The sequence below is a fragment of the Pararge aegeria genome, chromosome 7 (genome assembly GCF_905163445.1).
Source record: "Pararge aegeria chromosome 7, ilParAegt1.1, whole genome shotgun sequence".
In the NCBI taxonomy this organism is placed as follows: domain Eukaryota; kingdom Metazoa; phylum Arthropoda; class Insecta; order Lepidoptera; family Nymphalidae; genus Pararge; species Pararge aegeria.
Window position 1 is genome coordinate 4,860,971 of NC_053186.1, and position 15,554 is coordinate 4,876,524.

Sequence of the window (15,554 nt, forward strand, 5' to 3'; positions counted from 1 at the left end):
GGCATACTTTAGCATGTTACCGTCTTATACCTATTGACAGATTTGTAGAATTATTTTCTGTTGGAAAGTTGTTTATTCCGGAATGGTTCCATTTAAAAATAGTATTTTCTTTTTTGTGAAGCTCTAATTTCAAAAAGTGTTGAAAGTATCTCATTTATGATCTCACCAATAGATAAGAAATATCTAAAGATTATACAAGCTTGCAAACACGCAATTAACAAAGCAAATCATATGAAGGTTAGTTAGATAATCAATAACAGTTTAATGCTGGGCTAAGGGCATTTACCAACGAGATGGTCTGCCCATAATCACCACGCCTAGCAAACGAGATCGTTCCTCGTCAGGTAAAATGTGGGGCCTTAAAATTTCGGGCCTTGCCTAACAGGCAAGCCCGGTACCATCTAACGTCTGTATCATAATTAACCACCAGATTAGATATATGTCAAGGGCTATTGACAGTCGTGAGCTGGGAATGATGCAGACACGAAATAGCGAGAAACACTGACCCGGACTCTCGCTTTGGCAAAAATATACCTATTTAAATTAAGTGGGTACACTTAATTCTATGAGGTATTCAAGAACTGTATCTATTAAATTTTTAACACTGGAGTAATAAACTTAACAAATATAGGTATATTGAAAAGAAAAGCATAGTAGTAGCTTAGATATAGAAGCAGCTGTGGCTGCCGATATAATAGTCATGTGACAAGAAATAAAACCAACATTTGCAATAGCGCCAATAAATACTTTTATTATTCTCAATTTTACAATACATGAGTATAATGCATATTAAATTGATTATATAATATGCATTATACTCATGCATTTTATATAATCAATTGTCCATTTATATACGGTATATAACAATTACAGATTACATTTCTTATATTCATTATAGTACTTTGTACATTTATAATAATCGAATATTGACTTTCTACTTGCAATAGTTTCATATTTCAAGCAATATACAATATTATGAAAAAGTTTATTGATGTGGCACAGCAGTTTCTAAATTAGTTTAAATATTAATAATCTTGTGTAACATTTTTTTTTATAAGTATACTAGTCATATTTTAACGCCTACATGTTAACTTTTATCTACAAGCTTAGTAATACGAATATTATAATACTAACAATTTATAGCGTCCAATGAAAATAGCAGATAGATATAAGAATAACATATTTAGCACGCTAATCCACTCGTCAGGTGGCGTATTGTTAGTGTGACCTTACTTTATATAAAAATAATAGGAGTCTATCTATTATTTTTATACTAAGATCTAGTGATTAAAACATTGATGAGTATAAAATATAACTAAATGAAACTTTGGTTTCTACTCCTTCTGTTCCCTTAGACAGGCTCAGAAATATGGAAGAAGGAAAGTTTTAAAATCGGTGTTTGTAGTTAAATATTAATAAAAAATATTACTATTAAATCGCTGTAAGTTAATAGACTACTTAAACATAGGAAAAAAAAACTTAACATTGTGCATTACTCTTACAAACAAATTAATATAAACTTAAAAAATAAGTTTTTAGATTATTTTTTTTGTCTATTTTTTACACATTCAAATATTATTATTATAGTTCTCAATATTTTTAACTAAAATACTTAAGACACTTTTTAATACTAAATCCAATAACTAATTAAATTATATAATTAAAGTAGGTCCTGCCTAATCATCATGCTGTAGTTTAAAAATATAATAGCAAATCCTTAAAGATTTTTATGTTTATTATTTATTCCAAGCAATGAAATCTATATTATTATATTATAATTAATTTTAGATTCATTTATTAACACGACCTTTATAATGAAAACATTTTTTACAGATCGCATCAGCCCTATCTTTGATTGATTGCGTTGAAACTGCTTTTTCAGATTCAGTTTTAACATCTTCCGTTTCAAAAGGGCCTTCACTGAATTGTTGTATCAATTTCTTAATATAACTACCGGGACCTTTTATAGTTATTTTTGAGTCGTCATCGACTTTATCATTTTTTTCACTTGTTGAACCGGTTTCATTGCGCCGTTCACCAAAAACTCCTCCTTGAAAACTATCGAATGCTTGTGAAATTTTGTTGCCAATATTCAATTTCTCTTCTACGGCATTAAAACGAACTTGGTCTTCAAATTTCTTAGAACCAGTTGGGGTTATAGTTATTTCATTATTTTTCATGTCTATAGATATTATTGCATCATCTAATTTTAAATCTGTTAGGGATACATCAAAAGATTTGGATCTGACTTGTCTTGATGGTGTAGAAGGCACATGCAATTGGCTTAAATCCGAATTATCTTGCTTGATTGTAGCGTTTGAAGTAATTGGTGATGACGTTATTGATGAACGATCGCCAGGGCTTGATCCTGCAAGCAAAATAACGGGAAAAATTATATTTGTTATTAAAGCACTCGCAAAAAGCGTTGATATATCAGCATATATTAAAAATAATAGCTATTCGCTTTCCATTTGGATGATATAAGCTGAAATTTCCACCACCTCAGATAAAATCTCATTACCTCAATAGTTTGCTCCAATAGGTTCACTTTTCGGTCCTAAAATAAATCAAGAAAATTAAAACTAGAAACTGAAAAATATTCATAATACATCTATTTATCACTAAAAACTACAACTAACGATGAGTGTCAATAAGTAATAGTCAGAGCAAGTAATAATAATTATAAGAAAATTTACAAATTAAATTAGGCTGGTGAAGCAATTTTGATGAAGTCTGACAAACCAGGAATTGAATGTAAATAAGAAAAACAAAGCGCTATACTGATGAGATTTCTAAACACCAAAATACTTTCAAAATTGCCTCAGACCTTTCAGTTTCATAAACATCCATTTACCATTAGAAGCCTCTTCTCTTTCTTCCTCTGAACACTGAGGAAGCGACTGTTCCACCATCAAACCCTGCACCATATCCATGTAGGAATCGAGAGAGAACTTCTTTCCACACATGCGTATGCCCCGAATGCGTCTACGCATCTCTATGAAAGATTTAGTAAAGCCAGTGACAATAATTGAATTATGTGATTAAAAAAGAAATTTGAATGACAAATGCGCGCATAGGAGTATTATTAAGATAAGTAAATTTATATTTCCCGTATAATATACATATAAATGAATTGCCATGAATATATCTCTATAAAATTTGGAAACGGCTGCACAAATGTAGATTTTTTTTTGCTAGCTTCAGTATAGAATTAAAAAAAAAGAATAAAATTAGGAGCCATAAATATGAAATATTTTCATTACATAACTACATTCATATTGACTGTATAGAGGCCTCCACCCTGTAGTATGCACGATATTGCTCTATATATCTAGTGAATTATTAAATATGCAATTTATACGTTTCAGTGATTTCCACAACATTAATGTCACCGACCACCGGTCAACTGATTCCACTTAAAAGTGTTATGTTCACCTTATTGATGATTAACCTTCTTAAATATTAAGCCCTTATTTGAAGAAACCACGCCAAAATATGAATGACATTTATGCTAGATACTACTTACCAGGACTGTCCTTAGGCTCCATTTTTAATTGTGCGAAAGTTTGAGCACAGGATGAAAGAACTTGTTCGTAATCACAAATCGCTACGTGAGTCCCATTGACGATCTTAGGGCTCATTGGGCTGTTAGCTAACAGAAGACTTGTGCCGAATGTTGCATTTAATTCACGTGTTTCTGCAATTTAAAATTCAAAATATATAATGCGCATCTCTATTCTTATTATTTTGATAACATTACAGCCCAATTATCACATTCAGAGATAATGAAATAAAGATTTTTAAGAAGGATTGACTGGATTTGCAGGTACTGGAATTAAGTCAAAATACTGTAGTCCAGCGCAGGACTGAACTTTTCGGATTGAAATCATTTAAACTTAAAAGAAGATCAAGCAATGCTTATCTTACCTACCATTATATAAAGCATACCTTTCAGCGAGATCCTTGGCCTCTTAGGCATTACAATATTTCCGTTTTCAGATCCGAATGTCTCCATCAGTATCTCGGATGCCACTGTCTTGATTTCACTCCAATCGTCTTTAACCAAATGCACATGATTAATAATGTGTTAAAGAAGTGTCTGTCACCAAGACTTTTAGCAAAGAAACCAATTAGGGGAGGTATGGTTTGAACATGACTGGCTTACCATACCATCTGAGACTACATCATCACTTACAACCATGTGAGATTCGGCAAGCCCTTGCTACATAGTAAAGCATTTTCCACACACACAAGTCATCACATCAAATAATTCATACCCTCAATAAACTTACCAAGAATATCCTGATTTGTAGTCCTCTGCGAGGTGACAGTGAATCTAATGACGTAGACGCCCTTAAAACATGCAGGCACAGCATGGATATGACCACGACCGTTGAGACGTTTAAGCAATCGCTCCGTGAGTGTGTTGTCGCCTTTTAAACGGAAAGCAACCATACCTAGAAGTACCATAATTGCTTATTTACATTTATAGAGAATAAATAAAATAGAGTTAAAAAATATATTTTATTTATAATAATTTTGAAAAGCGGGCCACAACACCGAAATGACGACCACGACCAGTGTGTCAAGACTGTTACCACTAAGAATAAGAAGTAAAAATCAATCCATTCAGTTATACACTGGACTTACAAAACAAATAGGAAAGTTATAATCCATAGAAAGAGTTAAATTTCCTCAATTTTTTACTTGAAGCTCTATTTTAACATTTGCAAATTTCCGCTCAGAAATGCTTGATATGTAAATCTAATAACTTACCTAGATTTCTTTGCTGAGGTATATCAAATCGTTGATCAGCTAATACCAGAGCTTCAAACTTTTGAGCTAGACGTACCCCCTGAAAATAAACGAATAAAACAAACCTTAGGAAGTTTCACAATTTATTCAAGGCTTCACAAAATTTCTGCTTGATTTGAAATACAGGCATAATAAAGTAACACGAAATTACATAATGAATACAAACCTCACGAATGTGCTTTTGCAATCCAACAACACCATAATTTCTCAGGACGAACCACAATTTAAGGGCTCTGAATCGTCGGCTCAGAGGAATTTGCCAATGCTAAAATCGAAAAAACAAACATTTATTAGTTCCTGAGCGTGTGAGGTATATTTTAATTATATCTCTTGCTTTTGAGAAATGACACTTTTAATAAATTTAAAAAAAACAACTATGAAGTTAATGTATAATCCGACCAGAGAAACATCGCGTCGCGCAATCACCAAAGCCAAAAGGTGTTAGTGAAATAGTGAGAATATGGAAGTATGAATGTTACATTTAACTGCCAGAATTTTACGAAAACAATAAAATGAGTTTTAATTCATAACATTAAAAGCGTTTTTGAACAACATTGAAAAGTCAGCATTTTGAATTACTTAAAAACTGGTGCTTATTATTCGAAATGCAATAATGCTATTTAGTTTCCATGCATTCATGTAAGTATTTTTTGTAATGACTTTTTATTAAGGTTATTTTAGTTTGTAAATATCATGTTTTAATCACTCGCTTGAAATAAAGCAACCATCATTATGTCCCATCACCTAATCAAATAATAACATACGAGAGGTTCATTTTTGTCAGGATTCTCAAGTTGAATTTTTGATTGGCAACCAGATGCAATTGCATTGTACCCATGTAAATTAGCTTCTTCATCACTGCCGTCGTAAAAGTCTTCGCTCAACGGATAACCTTCGTCACTATTGGTCACGCTACTGTCACATTTATCGTTATAATTTTCTAAAATTGTATCATCATTGATCTTTTCCGTGATATCTATTTTGTTTCTTGTATTAGCGTCTTGAGTTCCCACCTTTTTTTAGAATGTTTTAAACAAAATTTATTATTATTTCTTATTCATAACGCGTTTTATAATCACCCAAAGAAAGATTAAATTTAATTATTTATTTTGTTACATTTTACTCAACGTAAAATTAAATCAGATAAGTATTAAAAAAAAAAAAATCTTTTACTAAAAACTAGTTTTAATACCTACCATGTAATCAATTGCTTTTCCTGTAAATAAAAAAAAAACACGATTAGTATAACTATAACTATGACCTATTTTAAAGTCAATATTTACTCGTAAATTACATTTTACCGACATCGGGACTCACGCGAGAACTTACTTTACCTTTTCTTTGGTTTTTAGATTTTATACTATTTCTATTTACTTAATAAAACATGGAAATACAAGTCTAGGCTACTTATCCATGTCCAAAAGGTGTCTTAAAAAAAATTATTTATGAGGAAAATAAACATTTAGGAATGAAATAAAACAATTAGGTACCTGAATTTTCGTGGCGCAGATAAATAGGATTGACATTGAAGGTTCTGTGAAGCGCAGTACTGTCTTTAACCCTAAACAAAATAATTTATTAAAGCTAAAAAACTTTGAGCGGTAATAGAATAGTGGTTAGGACCGAGATAGATCCCCAGCACGCACCTCTACCTTTTCAAAGTTACGTACGTTTTAGGACAATTGGTGGAAAACATCGTGAGGAAACCTAGATGACTGAGAGTTTTCCATAGTGATAGGTAAGGAGTTCTCTAACTGTCAAAAGCGTGTGAAGTCTATCAATCCGAATTTGGCCTTTCCAGGATATCTGTGCGCTCTAGTGGTCCAATAATAGGTGGTAGTGATGATGATATTAATTCAGTAACTGAATTTTATTTAGGTTAGGTTGGGTTAGTTAATATGTATTGCGTAACTTACCACATGGCAGTACAGTCAAAATTGACCATTAACCATTTCGAGGGGTTGAAAGCGAAGGAATCCGCCATGTCGACGCCATCCAGCCAATGTCTGCCAACCCATTTTTTAAAGTTACAGTCATACATAATCTATACCTAATTATATAAAATTAAAAGTTTATCTGTTAGTTTGTTTTCTACCTATGTTTGGCTTAACTAGTAACCATTCTACCAATCTTGATGAACATTGCCGCATCTTAGAATTTAGAGAGACAAAAATTTTAAAAATCAAAAACGAAGACATTAAATATAAATAAAAATATATTCGAAAATAAACATTTATAATTAATAATAAAATATTAAAGTAAACTCCAAAAGATACACCTGAAGGAAGTATGAAAAAAACATGATGTAAACTATTACGATGGGTTGCACTGTTTAAAGTTGCCAGTGCAATCGCACAGTACGTGATTAAGGTAGGCTCTGAAACATGGTCGTAAACTTTCAACATTATAAGTAGTTACTCAACTAAATATGCAGAAAATCGGAGTATCTCAACGAGATCAACTCGTAGCTATAGCTCAGGCATATGCCAATTTGCAATTCGCTGAGGAATTCAACAACCAAAGTGGCAATGAGCATTAGTAGAGATCTATATAGATAACGATGATATATTGAACCGATTTTTTTTTAAATACACAACAAACAAAAAAGCATGGCGGTAGTAGGTACTTACTTGGACGAGCTCTGTTACAAAAAACTCTACTGCCACTTAAATATTATTCCATAAAAATTGGTTGCCTGTAAAGTCGGTATACGGGCGAAAGTTTTACGTGACAACGACTTTGAGTGGTAAAATAATTTTAATGTGAATATTCATTCGTATAGTAGGAAGAAGGATGAAATAATAGTAACAATTTAAAACATTTATTTATACAAAGAATTATATTTAAAACATTAATTTATACAAAGAATCTCGCACTGAATTTCATATTAACAAAATTTTATTTTTACCTTTACACATACATACGTATTTATATACAAATATACATACAATAACTTGCAATACATTTGCGTACAATGAAACAGCGTTTACTACAAAGGGACGCGTGCCTTTCACTTTTTATGTCTGTCTCTCTCGCTCTTAGGCGGGCTAACCATGCCCGAGTGGAAGGGACGCGTGCCTCTCACTCGCTCTCATTGTGAGCGCATAACGTGAGCGGAGCGTAACGCAGTTTCTTGAAGTGTCACCCGGCAAACCAATTTATAAGACGTTGTCACGTCAAAATTAAAATAAAACCTACAACAATAACTATGAAGAAGATACAATTTTGTAACCTTATTGCTACATTTGGATTACTTCCATCGTAATTCCTCACGGAGATTATTATGATCAACTGAAGGAAGCTTACCTATATTCAGGGCATATGAAAGCGCTACCAGCATATGCAGCATCTACATGTAGCCACGTGGAGTGTTTCTCGCAAACTTCCCCAATTTCTCGAAGATTGTCAAACGCGACAGAACCAGTGGTACCTAGCGTTGCGCACACCTGTCAATTTACAAAAGTAAATTTTAATATACTCCTCCAATACACAGAAATATATGCTGACCTCCCTGGCGATGTGGTCTTATAACATAGTCTGCTTATATCTTATCTGCTAATACCTATATAGCTGGGGTCTTAATGTGTGATGAACATGAACGTTTTTCAGCGCCTAGGTGTTTATATGTATTATATGTATATTACGAGTATAATTATTTATGTATATAATTCATAAAAGTATTTATCAGTTATCTTAGTACCCATAACACAAACTTCGCTTATTTTCGGTCTAGATGGCGATGTGTGTTAATTGTTATATTTATTTATTTTACAGAATGTGAGGAAGACTGATAAAAATATAATGATTAACGGAGAATCGATAAAAATGGAGAATTCCACAGTTTTTCTTGGAGTGACCTTGGATTGACATTAGTGGGTAAACTCAGTTGAGTTTACCCACTAATGTCAATCCAAGGTCACTCCACCACCACCTATACAGGCTTTCACAATGCTATGCCCTACGGGATCTTGCTATGGAGCAAAGCAGCTGATATAAATACTATAAAAGAGTTGTAAAACGTTACAAAAACGAGCTGTCCGAAATGTTTATTGATATACAAACTTAGATCACGCGAATCTCTCCGTTAAAAATTTAATGAAATACGAGTGGTAATACTGTAATCCTTACAGTAGCAGTAGCAGTAGTATATTTATAATAATTTAATCTTGGTAAAACAAAACGTTAGTCTTTATGAAAAAAGTTGATAATCGACTTACTAGAAACGTACATAAATTAGTGATATCAGCATATCGTCTTAGAAAAGTGCAGAAAACCTTAGTGGGACTGAATATGTGCTTTTATAACATGATACCGAAGGTAACATTAGATTTACCTTTATACACATTTACACACACATCTCACATCGAGGTTACTATACTTTTGTCGAATTTCTTAATGACAAGGAAGCCAGCCGCTCCGCTTTCATCTCACACAAGATAGAACGAATGATTGTTAAATTGAAAAATGATTTTGGAAAAGAACTTCTTCTTGAAACTGGAAAAGGCTTCTTCACGGTGGACTGCCTTCCGAACGGTTGGTAAAATAAACATACTTGACGTTTCAAAAGTGCTATTTAAATTGAATTTAGAATTTTGTCAATTAATAATCTCACTGGATCGTAAAATACTCCAAGGAATGATAAACATGCCAAGAATACTTCTACAAGCTGCATTAACGATACACTCGGGAAAGTTAATGGCTCTGAAGACGTTATGAGCTCATTATCCTGATACTTCATTATCACTTGATTATTTACCGTGCGCAGCAACAGGCCACCTACCCCCGCTCGTGAAATTGATCAAATAGTTTTAACGCTCTATAATGAGTCCCATATACTGAGAGCACCATGGGGAGATGCCCTTAGTCTGGCTGTGGACTATTGTAGGCCAGTGATGATGATGATGATGATGATAATGAGTTGAATTGTGTAGACAGGACGTTAATATTTAGTAATAATCTTCGAATATTAATGCTAGAAAAATCCGCCAATAGAAAATTATAGTTTATTAGTAAATCAAAAAAAGTACTAAAGTTCGCCTAAGAACGCATACCGACATATGTATAGGTCGACAATAGCATGTGTGGTGTAGCACGTCACAGTCACGACCAGCGGTTTGATCTTATATCACGTTGAATTTCACGGGTATGTCAATAGCAGGCTCAATTTGGAGTTTATTAAGATTCGCTCTGGTCTGGTCTAGTTATGGCTTTTTAGTTCCTTCTAACAAAGACAGACAGTGCCAAGCCTTTTAGCATTTCGATAAGATGTTACTACATCTTACCATAACTGCGATGCAGCGTTAGGGTATACGAGTTAGCCCGTGATTGTACTAGGTTAGATTGCAGAATCTAATTTGTAGTGGAATAAAAAAATGTTGCTATGTCTTTTCTAACATTTTAAAAAGAACTTGTGCAATAGATAGATAGAATAGATAGATTTTTTGAAATATAATAATGGTAAGAAATAATGGTTGCACAAGTTTGAATACGACTTCAAGACTTACGTTAGAATTCAAAGCTAAAAGCAAGTATAAAATAAATTTCAATATACAAATTAGCAATCGCTTTAAAGCAATGTCTTAGTGAAGACAACTGGCGCTGTACAAGTCCCTTGTTAGTGGTCCATAATCCGGTACAAATTGGTCCCGGGGCGGACCTCAGATGGTATTTAAAAATGGGAATCCGTCCCGTTCCTTTATAATGATGTCGCCGAGATATTCAAATTAAGCGAGATACTCGACAAAATTGTTACTTATATTTTATTATACTACTTAATAAATATTTTTTGTGAATATTGCGTTTAGGTACTAGATAATTATTATCAGCTTGTTTATTGTGACATTGTTCTAGGAAATTTAGAGTCTATTCGATTTATATTAAGATCTAGAATTCCTTATAGACTGATATATACCTAAGTATTTACCCCGTGCATAAAGGAGAGGGTAATTAATGAAGAAGCTTGTGAAGGTGTTTGGAAGTTTGAATGCAGCTTGTACAATTGCGAGCTTACGTATCTATTTAAAATATTGGTTAAATTGTTTGAACATTATAAAGGTTCTTCTTTAATCGCAGACTTCGCCAAGGCTACAATTTGCCTGTTTTTTTTCCGAATAAATAATAACCCAAAAAATGATTAAAAGACTATAATAATAGGACTATATTAATAGTGTGTGTGTTTGTTTTTTTTATTTATATGCATGTTTTTTGAGTAATAAAAAAAAATAGCTCTCTGTACTCCTTCTCTGTATAAACTATAAGTCTGGGAAATTTCATACTCCTCCGTCCGCGCAATTTTTGTATAAAGGGGTACAAAGATTCACGTTTTAATATATAGAAGACCAACAATGAACCTTTTCTTGGTTTAAACCACTTTCTATTCTGAAAAACATATAACTCCAACAGTAAAAAAAATCACTAGTACTTCCTGAACAAGTTCTGGTGGCTAATTTGAAACCAAGACTATTTAAGAATTTATTATTGCAAAAGACACTTACCCAAAAAGGCACCAGTCCTTTGTCCTTATCATTAAGTATAGCCTCTTCTAGCTTTACACCACGCATGCACTGGTGTTCGTCGGATTCAATATAACGCATTCTGACCAAACCTGGTGAAATGAAGTATAGAAATGAATGTACAAACTTATGGATGGCATCCCATATAGTGGCGGTTTTTCATCGAAGGAGTAAAAGCAGGAACCATAGAGAATGGGGCTCGTTGCCGGCTTAAGAATGGCAAGCGACTTTTTGCATTTCAAACAAGAGTTTTCAGATGCCAACAGGTCATACAATTTAACTACGGTAGACGGTTCGGTTACACAGTAATCTTCACTGATCTATCTTTCCGGTCATTTCATTCTGAAGCAGACGAAAAGACCGCTTTTTTGTTTTTAAGAGTGAAAAGACCGTTAAGACGAATAGATATATTTTTGCGCCTTATTAACAAAAACGTTCGTAATAATGACAATGATTGTAGTTTAGCTAGTTTTATAGATGCGGTGATTAGGACTTCGTCTTCAATTTCGGGGGGCCGAGTTAAAATCCCAGTAAGTACCTCTAATTTTGCTGCGTTATTTGCGTTTTAAAACACATGAGGAAACCTGCATGCCTGAGAGTTCCATAATGTTCTCAAAGGCGTATGAAGTCCACCAATCCGCACTAGACCAGCGTCGTGGTAGGACCTACGGCCTAAACCCTTCACATTGTGGGAGAAGATCCGTGCCCTGTAGTGGGCCGGTAATGGGATAATATATTGACGATAGTCCGAACATAATATTTCTAGAAAAAAAAGTTTAGATCAGATCAGTGAATTAGAAAATACTATAAAACTAAAAAATATTTTTCTATTAATATTAGGCAGTACAATTCATTTCAATAAATAAAATTCACCGATTAGTCCCGCTTTTTCAACAGATGAGTGCGCCTGGTCAGAACAATAGCAGATTAAGTGGCCAAGCAGTTCTGACGACTGCATGTCAGGGTTGAGGCTAGAAAGTTCCATCAATGCCCTCGTCCTCGCCGCAAGGAGACTGACAAGAGTGGCTTCGCTGGCTGTTGTCTAGAATTAGTGAAATAGTGATGTGAAACTCATACTATTTGGTTTCTCAAATTCTCAAATTCTCAAATTGAAAAAAAACAACTTCTCCGAAAGGGTACGGAATCATATCAAGCGGATGCTCATAGGTTCTAACTGACTTTCACATTAAAAGGGGAGTTCAAACACTAACATTTGAACTTAAAGCAAACATACCAAAATATAATGAAGCAGTCGTAAAAAAAATGCCAGAATTGCAAAAAAGGTAAATTTTAGTAGTATTGCGCTGACTTCACGTAAAGTGCGATAGTGGCAAGAAGAAGAAGTACCTGTATGACTCCACCTCCAGGGCTATCGTTTTTCTCATTGAGAAAGCACTCCGGCAGCCCGAGGAGCTTGCCCAGCCAGTTCATAGCGATGGTCTCTAGCTCAGTTCCAGCTGGCGATGACGCCTACATTTCAACAAAAAAATAAAATGTTAATTTATTCATTACAAACAAATTAATTTAGTAGCCAAAGAAGTGACATTTAGGAATAATAAAATATGTGGAAAAGGAAACGCTTATATTTAGGGATATCTTCCAATGACTTTAGGCAGTGACAATTGATGAGGGAAGAAGATTAGGTACAGCAATAACAAAAAGTAGGACATATTTTGCAGGGGTATACGTACCTTTAGTACACTTACATATAAAGTGTTTATTACAGCGAGTTAATTATATAATCGATGAACTTCTTACTGACAAAGTTGCTTAGAAGCATCTGGCTCAGCTTGGCTTGCTCAAAGCAACTCTTATTGACAAAGTTGCTTAAAAGCATCTGATTCAAAGCAACCAGGCTCAGATAAAAAAAATAATGTTAAAATGTTAATTGTTGATGTTGATTAGTTTTTTTTTTAAATATGTAACGTGCGTGAAGGATTTTTCCATTTTCCCGCCTACCCTTTATAAACAATCTATGAATACTATTGAATCAGATTGTTATTATGGGTACTACCCAGACCTAATCTGACTTACCCAAGTAAAGCATAACACGTTCAGAGCACTGGATAACATTTCTCCCATAATGGAAGGGTACGATGTCAGAGCTGGGAAGTAGGCATGCATGTGGGGACTCTGCCAATGGACGATCTGAGGAGCATACGATAAAATACATAACAAGTCTACAATCGTGGACAGCCGATACAATAAAATATAAACCGCTGAAGGATCATTTTAATTGTGTTATTTTATTTATTTCTGTATCTGGTTTAAATTGCTGGTTTTATATATATATTTATTGTTATTATTTTTTTTGTACATATATTATTTTAATTACATTATATTAATGTTATCTCATAAACCCGATTTTTATTTAATGTGTTTTACGATCCCTTCCGTGGTCCAAACTGTTATTTCATTTTACTTTCTTTATGATTCTTAATGCAGTTCTGATTTTATAAATTCTTACGGGGATTTACATAATCCACAAAGCGAACTTTGAAACACAAACCGAATATATATATTTTACCATACATTTAATTTTGTTAAACTCGCTGTGGTCTTATAAGGGAAAGGTTTTGAATTTTCTCTAATCTGGTCTGGGGGGCTTTGGGCGGAGTTAGTTAACACGCTCCCGACATAGGCGGGCTGCTAAACTATTAAAAAATCCAGTACGATGTCGCGTAAAAATCAATTAGAGATATATATTTAATTCAACATCATTTTAGCCTGCATCATCATTTACCACCAGGTAAGGTCGCAGTTAAGGGCTAGCTTGTAGTGGAATAAAAAAATAAACAAAATACCCCAGGCATGATGTGGTTCTCTACATCCTTAAAGATGTCATCCCATGATTCCGGCAGCTGGGGGGCCTCGTTCGGCAGCCGTTTGTGCAGGTACCCGGGCTGTACGCTGGGGTAGACTCGGTGGTCCCGTATGTTTTCCAAGTAGTCCGCTATGTAGTCCACCATCTCTTTAGCTATATAGGTACAGATTAATTCGTGACGTAAATTTATTGACTTTTATTTTAAATAAAAATACGACGTCCAACGTATATTATGCCCTCTGCAATAAAGATTAAAACCTTTTTTATTTCTATAAGCTTATTATGCTACCTTAGCTTAATAAGCTTTTGTTTAATAGATTTCGGCATCTATATCTGTAGATAGTAATATCTATACTAATAATAATTTAGTTTCAAATCTCTGAAACTACCTAAACTTATTTGCTTTTGATAGCCCAGTCCAGAGGGTGCGTTAGCTAGTCTACATTTAACTTATTCATCAATATAATTTTATCCTTCTTTGCATGCCCCATTTTCTATTCAAAGTTTCTTCTGTGTGTGTGTTTACTTTGTATAAAATGTGTGTGTGCAATAAAGTTTTCAAACAAACAAACAATAGTCTGTAACAGTCCACTGCTGGACAAAAGGCCTCGCGATAGGCTCACCATAATCACCAGGCTGTGCAGACGGGTTGATGATCGTAGTATAAGGTAGTAGTACAGAGGATCCTGCTGCACGTGCTTTGTTATTAGTCATTAAACTTGTAATATAAGCGTTCGTGGCTTGTATTCTTGACAGCATAAATTTTCGCTCCCCGAGATTTTCCTTTTGCTTCTAGACTTAATTTGGAATCAACTATTTTACATTGCAAATATTGTTTAATTCAATCTATATTACACAAACAACTTGATCTATGAACAACTTAAATGCCTTCAGTACGGCAAGCATGGGCAGGAGACAATTATCTCCCCGGGGAAAGGATAAAAAATTTACCTTCTCCCACAGCTTTATCAACTCTCAGAGCACTGGCTCAAGTGGGAATATTATCCAAATAATATACGTGTAATATATACTTAAAATATGACGAATACTTGCACAGACATAATCAAGTAGCCAGGATAATTCATCAACAACTTGCTCTTCGGTTTAGCCTTATCGATTTTGAGAAGCCTTAACGTATAGGTACGACCCGGCGTCAGTTCTTGAAAATAGCAGTGCATTGTTCTACTGCGATCGAACGATTATCACTGACAGGTATATTACAGCTAATAGACCTGACGATCGATCAGTGCAATAATTATTGACATTACTGTTCCACATGACGATAATCTGGTGAAAGCTGAAAAGGAAAAAGTATCTAAATACTTGGACCTTGCTCCTTGAGATTACCGCCATGTGGAATGTTGAGTCCACATGTTGTTGAGTTGAGTTGTGAGTGAGTTGAA

The 15,554-nt window shown here is 34.0% G+C and overlaps 1 protein-coding gene across 2 annotated transcripts; it reads right to left on the reverse strand.

Annotated features, from left to right (window-relative positions):
* Positions 1-1,790: 1,790 nt before the first annotated feature.
* LOC120624994 (histidine decarboxylase) lies at positions 1,791-14,296 on the reverse strand. Of its 2 annotated transcripts, none has more exons than XM_039891888.1 (16): positions 14,132-14,296; positions 13,362-13,475; positions 12,675-12,797; positions 12,201-12,369; positions 11,310-11,419; positions 8,122-8,261; positions 6,732-6,821; positions 6,306-6,376; positions 6,012-6,031; positions 4,982-5,080; positions 4,777-4,855; positions 4,293-4,457; positions 3,949-4,056; positions 3,527-3,697; positions 2,855-2,995; positions 1,791-2,368 (listed from the first exon to the last, which is right to left on the reverse strand). In XM_039891888.1, the coding sequence occupies exons 1-16, from the start codon at positions 14,294-14,296 to the stop codon at positions 1,791-1,793; spliced, it is 2,343 nt and encodes a 780-aa protein (XP_039747822.1). The 2 variants fall into 2 exon arrangements, with proteins under 2 accessions (XP_039747822.1, XP_039747823.1); XM_039891889.1 differs by lacking the exon at positions 2,855-2,995 and adding an exon at positions 2,522-2,557 and having other exon boundaries at positions 2,251-2,368.
* Positions 14,297-15,554: the final 1,258 nt, after the last annotated feature.

Excerpts from the sequence above, each read along its gene's own strand:
- LOC120624994 (XM_039891888.1), bottom strand. The coding sequence starts at position 14,296 with ATGGTGGACTACATAGCGGACTACTTGGAAAACATACGGGACCACCGA. Across the intron at positions 13,476-14,131 it reads AGAACCACATCATGCCTGGG|ATCGTCCATTGGCAGAGTCC; the intron begins GTATTTTGTTTA and ends TATGCTCCTCAG. Across the intron at positions 2,369-2,854 it reads AAGAGAAGAGGCTTCTAATG|GATCAAGCCCTGGCGATCGT; the intron begins GTAAATGGATGT and ends TTTTGCTTGCAG.